The 8406-nt window shown below is 43.4% G+C and overlaps 1 protein-coding gene across 1 annotated transcript; it reads left to right on the top strand.

Annotated features, from left to right (window-relative positions):
- The first annotated feature begins 7114 nt into the window (after positions 1-7114).
- LOC114706704 (olfactory receptor 51D1) lies at positions 7115-8153 on the top strand. The gene has a single exon (XM_028889194.1). The coding sequence runs from the start codon at positions 7127-7129 to the stop codon at positions 8099-8101; it is 975 nt and encodes a 324-aa protein (XP_028745027.1). The 5' UTR covers positions 7115-7126; the 3' UTR covers positions 8102-8153.
- The last annotated feature ends 253 nt before the right edge of the window (positions 8154-8406 follow it).

Genomic DNA, 8406 nt, shown 5'->3' with positions numbered 1-8406 from the left:
AGTTCCAGTGCTATATTTATTGCTAGGACCAATTCCCTTTGGATTCCATGCCAATGTCAGAACTCTGGTCATGGCTGAAATTCTTCAGTGTGAGACCCAGAAAATTCCTGAGAATAATGGGACCATCTGCAAAGCAGGAGGAGAAGTGGGGACTGAGATCTGCACGGAACCTCTGCTTTTTGGTAGAGCAGTTGTTCTCAACCTTCCTGATGCTGCAACCCTTTCATACAGTTCCTCATGTTGTGGTGACCTCCAACCATAAAATCACTTTGCTTCTACTTCATAACTGTAATTTTGCTACTGTTATGAATCATAAAGTGAATATCTTAAATGTAACCCCAAAGGAGTAGTGGCCCACAGGTTGAGAACCACTGTGGTAGAGTGCAATCGCTGTCCTTATATTGCAGTTGAACAGATTAATTCAAATCAGACTTTTTTTTTTTAAAAAAAGATTTATTCATTTATTGTGTATACAGTGTTTTGCCTGTGGGCCAGAAGAGGGCACTGGATCTCATTAAGGGTGGTTGTAAGCCACCATGTGGTTGCTGGGAATTGAACTCAGGACCTCTGGAAGAGCAGCCAGTGCTCTTAATCACTGAGCCATCTCTCAAGTCCAAATCAGACTTAAAAAATATTAATTGAGCACAAGTGCAAAGAGTCCTGGATTGCAATTATGGATCATATATTCTCTGCCTTTATGTCACTTAAGTTCAAGTGAATTTAAAGTAGTTAATGGGAACATCTTTTTCATGTATAGCTTGAATATGTCTGTAACTATAATTGACTCTCAAAGGTCCTGACAGCAGGATGACATGGAGTTGCTGGGGGAAGAGGCTTGTGTTTATGAGAAGGGATAGGCTGGACTTAAAGCTTTTGAAGATAAGACCAAATCATCTTGTTGACTGATGAACTTGTACAGAATAAAATTGAACAAGGGTTTTCTATATTGTTTACATTTGTATGGCTTCTTTCAGTATGGGTCTGTTCATGGATATGAAAAGAACCAGATTTACAAAGGCTTTCCTATAAAACTTACACTTAAATGATGTTTTAGGTAGGGTTCTCCAGAAGAATAGAATGAGAAGAATGTGTATGTTCACATGCACACACACACACACACACACACACACACACACACACACACACAAACACAGAGAGAGAGAGAGAGGGGAGAGTGGGGGGTTATTCAAACTGGCTTGTATTATAGGTGAGTAGGTGCTGGGTATTAAAAAAAAACAGCCATCATTATCCTTTAGAGGCAAAGAGCTCAATGGCTACTCAATCCATGGAGTTGGATGTCTCAGCACTGAAGACACAGGATTTCCCCAATCCCTCCCAAGTCTCTGGTCCTTTTATTGAGACCATATTGGAAGGCTGAAGAACTTGGAGTCTAATGTTGGTGGAGCATGGCAAAGATAATGACAGATGCACTCAGGAAGAAGTGAAGGTGGGTTTTCCTTTAGCCTTTTTATATATGGGCCACCTGTTAGATGATGCCACCCAATTTGAGGGTGGATGTTCATCGCTCAGCTAGTCTTCTCTAGAAGCATTCTCACAAACATAATCAGAGATGTATCTCTTAGGTCAGTCTAAATCCCATCAAGTTGATAATCAAGTCCAACCATCACATTGTATCCTTTTAAATTTGATATCTAACCACTTCTCAAGTTACACTTACTTTCCAAGTAAAGACAATAAAAGGGGCTGGGATGCAGAAGAGTTGGTAGAGTGCTTGTCCACTGAGTATGAAGCCCCAGGTTTGAGTCCCAACCCCACTTAAGTTGGGTATGGTGGTACACGGATGTAATCCTTGAAGTTGGGATGTTTAGTAAGAAGATCAGAAGTTCAAGGTCATCCTGAGTTACATAGCCATTGATTCTGTCTCAAATAAAACAAACTGATATCTCTGAGAACCTGTCTTAAAACAAACAAAAGGACACATGTCATAGCTTCACCTATGATGGTATAACTATCCCATACAACCCAAAGCACACTACTTATTATCCAAGACTAGATAGTCAATATTCCCTTGTGGAATATTTACAATTTAAATACACTAATATAGATTCAGAACTTAAGTACTGATATCAACTCATTGCTATGTTGCATAATAAAAGAATAGGAGAGGAAGGAAAACGTGGATGCCATATATATATATATACACACATATACATTACACACACACACACACATATATATATAATGTATATATGTACAAATATATCCTTAACAAAATAGGGCAAAAACAGTTATGTTAAGTACACTCCTCATTTCTGTAACTGGTCATGTGCCCATAGTTGGTATTATCTACCTATCTGTCTGTCTGTCTTTTTGTGAATGCATGTGTGAGTGTAGGCACACATGTGCCATGACACACATATGTGGAAGGAGGACAACCTTGGGTGTTCACCCCATCTTCTACCTTGTCTCTTGTCATTTGCTGCTGTGTGTGCCAGCCTGGCTGGCCCATAAGCTTCCAGGGACTCCCCTGTCTCTGCCTGCCATCTTGCTGTAGGGGTGCTGGGGTTACAGAGGCTGACCACCCCCCATCCAAGGTGATGTGGGTTCTGGGGATCTGAGTTCAAGTCCTCATGCTTGTATACGGTTCTCTTTCCTGCTATCAGCCATTCCTAAGCATTTGTACAAACTCCCTGCTTTGGAATGGTCAACTCCTTTGTGTCCTTTCTACAAATCTGAACAATCCTTAGATTATACTTAAGTGTGATTTATACAACAATGACTTTCCTGTAGCAGTCTCTCATTTCTGTGAGTATCTGAATTTAATCTGCAAATGATCAAAACCATGGCAGGAACTGAGAACAACCACAGTGTTAAGTGTTGAACCTGAGGGGTTTGAGGGACTTCTATGTCTAATAGACAATATCATGTCTTAAATGAAGGAGAAAAACCTGGCTTGTTTAGGTGATGGGAACAAGTAAAATTGTTCAGGTTAACACACAGGGGGAAGAGTCAGAAGGGATACTTGGCCTTTGGAAAAAAACAATCCAACACCATGAGAAATTAAGGACAGGCTGTCCCTTTACTAGTTCCAACCTGTTAGCATTTGTTTGTGTCCAGTCTTTGCTTGCTCTGAAATTCATTATAAACAAATGCCTCTGGGAGTGACCAATTCTTTGAGTGTTGTCTGGTTCACCCCTGTTCACACATAAGCACTTGAAGAACTATGCACAACCACTTTCCTGGTTCTCTTCTGCCTACTTCAAATGCTGCTGCACCCAAGAGTTCATCAGCCTATCAAAACATCTCTCAAAATAACCCAGGACCTTGTCTGGGTTTGTTGGGTCTGGGGTCACACAATAATGGAGGACAGACCACCAAAGTCTATTAAACCAGAAGCAGACTTTTTTCCAGAAAAAGAAAGAAAGAAAGAAAGAAAGAAAGAAAGAAAGAAAGAAAGAAAGAAAGAAAGAAAGAAAGAAAGAAAGAAAAGAATCATTGCTGGGCACAAAAGCTTATCAGCTAGCTGAGACCACAGCCAGAGTTGGATTTTGAGGCTGTGGCAATTGGAGGGGGTTATGAGCTCCCTTTTATAGTAAGGGAAAGCATTAGGCATGAACAAAGGAATTTTTACAATTCTGAAGTTAAACTTTTAGAGACAAATTGTTTTAGGTTTTACAATTTTCCATTAACAAGGTTTTGGACGGTTTCAGTTAAATGATTTTTGTATATCCCTGCAGCCCTTCCTGACACAGCTAATTGATGTTTGCCCCAACCCTGTCACTTTTCCTGACACAGCTGCCTTCCCATAGTGGGAGAAATATGAAGCAGTGCAAAGCAGGTTGTCATGTAGAACTCGTTAAAGTTAACTTTGGTTTCGGTAGTGAGTGGTAGGGGGTTTATCGAGAATAGCTAACCCCAGGGCTACAGGGGACAATCTAAAAAACTTACATTTGGGGTGCTGACAGAGCTGCCCATCGTAAATCACGGAAGGACACAGTTAAAGGTTAATCCCTATTTGCTGGCAAAGCTGACGGCTGTCAGCTTTTGTTTTCATTTATCTATCTGTCTGTCTGTCTCTCTCTCTCTGTCTGTCCGTCTCTCTCTCTCTCTCTCTCTCTCTCTCTCTCTCTCTCTCTCTCTCTCTCTCTCTCTCTCTCTCTCTCTCTGTCTGTCTGCTGCCTGTTTGTTTTCAAGACAGGGCTTCTCAGTGTAGTTTTGGTGCCTGTCCTGGATCTTGCGCTCTAGACCAGGCTGGCCTGGAACTCACAGAGATCCACCTGACTCTGCCTCCGGAGTGCTGGGATTAAACATGTGCGCCACCACCGCCCGGCTCAGCTTTTATTTTTTTAGATTTGCAATTTTATATTTTTATATTCCTGGACCCTTCAGGTTAGTCTTTACACTCTTCGTTTTCATTTTTTTCTTTCTGACATTTGCAACAGGATCGCAATAGGGTTTCCCCTTGCTTAGCTGACCCTTTCAGTTGTTTAGACTACCACAAAGGATCACAAACACCCATCGGAGGGTTGTTAGTGGATTATTTATTTTTCACTAAGTAACCTAAGTCTGTTTCATTCAAATCTCCATTCTGTGAAAGAGCTACGATTGACCACACAAGGAGGAAAGACTACAGAAAGAGAACTGACCGCAAGTGTTATGCCATGGAAGCAACCCAGAGTTAACTTTTTGGTCTTTGAGTTACCTTTTCTTGAAGCTACTAGGTTACAACTTCTCCATATGACCACAAGGGGGCAGCATCAAAAAGCGAAAATAGCTCCTTGATCACCAGTACAAGTATCCTTCCTTGTCCTGTTTTCTGGTGAGGGCCTATCACTCCAGTCCAGTATTTACTGTTTTCCACCCCGGTCATTTCTTTTCTCTCTTCCACGGAAAGACATTCCCCCCGCCGCCCCCGCCCCGCACCACTTTCCTAAAAAGGTCTCAGAAGAACTGGGTAGGAGTCAGGGCTTAGCTTTCCTTGGGGGTTTGAGTGGACCTTGAGTCCCAGATCACAGATCTCTGCTGGCGCTCCCAAAGGCCACCAGACAATTTATATTTAGGTAGCAGAACTGATGATGGACATGCCCTGGCTCAGACCTGAGAGAGGCAGCAAAGGGGAGGTTTGTCTTGGCTTTGGGAAATCCATAGAGATTGTGCAGGGCATGGAGGGTGCATTTGGACAGCCTGGCTACTTAGAGACATCTGTCATTAAGCAGCCCTTCCAAATTACAGTAGCCTGGACCAGAGACTGTGTTCAGTGACTGGCTTAGAGAGGAATTTCCTTCAGCCTCTGTGAGGTCAGTTCCAATTATTACCAACCTCTTTAAGAGGACTCTACAGTTCTAGCCTTCTGCCCTTAAGTAGCGAGGCAAGGGAAATTACTTTACCAGGGAAAATGTAAAATGTAAAGTGTGTGTATGTGTGTATACATGTGCGTGTGCGTGTGCGTGTGCGTGTGCGTGTGCGTGTGCGTGTGTGTGTGTGTGTGTGTGTGTGTGTGGTTGTGCGTGTGTGTTGGTCGTATAGGTAGTGCCTGGTTCTGATAAGGAAGCAGAGGATGGAAGCTGGGCTGGAAAGCAAATTTGAGCCTCACTGTTAAATGCTTGGTTAACAGACGCTGGGTTCTGACTGTGTCCGAAGGCTAGGGAGATCGCCTATGACTCTATAATCAGAAGCCTGACACCTCAAGTCATGCTTGTGAAGGTGGACATAGGTTTGGGAGGGGTCTTATTGGGGCAAGGGGAGGCCCATAGATATCCAGGCAGAAGTGTCTTAGGACTGGTAGGTTCTATGATTGGGCCTCAGGTTAGGGCTATGTAGCGGAGTGGTGTGTGTAGAGAGGGAGTTGAGTCAGGAGTGACATGAGCTTACCAGGAGAAGAGGTAGAAGAGTGTGTCTGTGGCCACCTGACTGCGACAGCAGCTGCACTCACTGACTCTCTTTTTGTGCCTCCATTGCGTCCCATTTCAATGACACACCCCAGCTAAGCACAGCTTGGGGTCAACTCTCACACTGACCTGGAGATATCCTGATGAGTGATTCCACTCTGTTTTGTGTTGGCCACCTGGAATGATAGCTTTTCTTCACCCCCATTTCTCCACTCCCCAGAAGACCAGAAGAGGTTTCCACAGTTCTTGCTGATGAAAAAGGGTAATTACTTAGGGAGAAAGGAATCATTTTAAAAAAAACTGCCTCTTGTATGCCTCACCTGGAAATTCTGGCTTTCTGGGCTTGGATGAACAGGTTCTGTTTGCAACTCCCTCAGATACGTAAGAAATTAATTATTTGGGTATTTCATATATGGGTACAATGTATTTTGATAATATTCATCCCCCTTCCTTCCCTTCGACTTCTTCAAGGCCTCTTCATCCCAGCTTCACATTTGAGAAATGCTATACAGAATTAGGAAAAAAAAATCTGTCTTGCAAACAGATTCTAAGATGAGTTCCCATTTCCTGCCGTAAATCGGATTATGCTAGGTCAGAGGCACTTAGATACCAAGCCTCTGGTTCTAGACCTAAGCCTGCCCCAAGCCCAGAAGTGACAGTGTCAGAGTGGAGGGACCATGAGAACCTGATGGAATGTAGCCAAGAGTCATAGCCAGGTCAGCAATATCAGCTCCAAAAAGAAAGAGAGGTTGTTCGGAGTGTTTGAGGAGGAGGAGACATTCACTCATCAAGATGAATTGAATGAGATCAAAATTTTCTTATGTAGTTCTGGGACCTTGGAGGGTCAGGATGAAGTCTGGGATATTCAGAGAGAGGTGTATAAGCAAAATGACTTTGGATCTGGTTAATTTTTTATGTATGCTGTTTTTATTTATTTACAACTTTTTATAATAATGTTTATAAAATTAAAAATAGGAAGGATGAGAACAGGAAGAGGCAAGGGCCAGGATACTTGAGTATTTTTTAAATTAAATCTTTTTTTTTTTTTTTTTTTCGGACAGGTTTCTTGTGTAGCTTTGGCTTTCTGAACTCACTTTAGCCAGCTGCCTCACTCACAGAGATCCGCCTGGCTCTGCCTCCCGAGTGCTGGATTAAAGGCGTGCGCCACCACCGCCCGGCCAAATTAAATCTTTTATACTATTACTACTCCAGTGTCTTTTTCTCATTAGCTCTTTCTCTTTTCTGGACCATCACTGAATCCAGTCTCTGGATCTGGCATGAAGACACTACAGCCCTTGGTCCCTGTCATCACCACTCCAAATGGAAGTTTGGCCCATCCAGCCCATTTTCTGCTGGTAGGCATCCCTGGCCTGGGACCTAATACCCACTTCTGGCTGGCTCTCCCCTTATGTTTTATGTATGCAGTGGCCACACTGGGCAACCTGGCCATCATCCTCATCATCCGTGTAGAGAGATGCCTGCATGAACCCATGTACCTCTTCTTGGCCATGCTTTCTACCATTGACCTGGTCCTCTCCTCTGTCACCATGCCCAAAATGGCCAGCTTGTTTCTGACTGGCATTCAGGAGATCGAGTTCAACATTTGCTTGACCCAAATGTTCCTTATTCATGCTCTATCAGCCATGGAGTCTGCTGTCCTGCTGGCCATGGCTTTTGACCGCTTTGTGGCCATCTGCTACCCATTACGCCATACTTCTGTGCTCACAGGGCCTACTGTGGCCAAGATTGGACTAGCTTCCCTGGCCAGGGGATTTGTATTCTTCTTCCCACTGCCCTTCCTTTTAAAGCGGTTGTCATACTGCCGAACACATACTGTCACACACTCCTTCTGTCTTCATCAAGATATTATGAAGCTATCCTGTACTGATACCAAAGTCAATGTAGTTTATGGACTCTTCATCATCCTCTCAGTCATGGGTGTGGACTCCCTCTTCATTGGCTTCTCCTATATCCTCATCCTGAGGGCTGTGTTGGAGTTATCAACTCGAGGGGCAGCACTCAAGGCTTTCAACACCTGCATCTCCCACCTCTGTGCTGTCCTGGTCTTCTATGTGCCCCTCATTGGGCTATCAGTGGTACACAGGCTGGGTGGTCCTACATCCCTGGTCCATGTGGTTATGGCTAATATCTATCTCCTGCTACCACCTGTAGTCAATCCCATTGTCTATGGAGCAAAGACCAAGGAGATCCGTTCAAGAGTTATCCGTATGTTCTCACAAGACGGCAGGTGAGAAGGACACCCAATTCTGATGTCCTCAATAATACCAAAGATGACAGGATGAGGATTTGCAAAATGACTTGATGATTACAGCATGCAACTCACTGGGCTGTCCAATTCTGGTTAGGGTACCAGATGGACTTTGTGTCTTTGTTTCTGGGAATATGTCAATACAGAACTTAGAATCAGTCTGGACAGATGACCATGGAGAACAACTGTGTTATGTGGCCTCTGTTATAATAGCTGTGTCATCTCCCTTCTTCCTAACTAGAAATATCTATTTTGAGATAATATAAATACCACATCTCATGATTCTTT

The sequence above is a fragment of the Peromyscus leucopus genome, chromosome 1, assembly GCF_004664715.2.
Source record: "Peromyscus leucopus breed LL Stock chromosome 1, UCI_PerLeu_2.1, whole genome shotgun sequence".
Lineage (NCBI taxonomy): Eukaryota > Metazoa > Chordata > Mammalia > Rodentia > Cricetidae > Peromyscus > Peromyscus leucopus.
Note: the sequence above shows the minus strand (reverse complement) of the source record. Positions and strands in the feature narration are given on the sequence as shown.

Coding starts and splice junctions, on each gene's coding strand:
- LOC114706704 (XM_028889194.1), top strand. CDS start 7,127: ATGAAGACACTACAGCCCTTGGTCCCTGTCATCACCACTCCAAATGGA.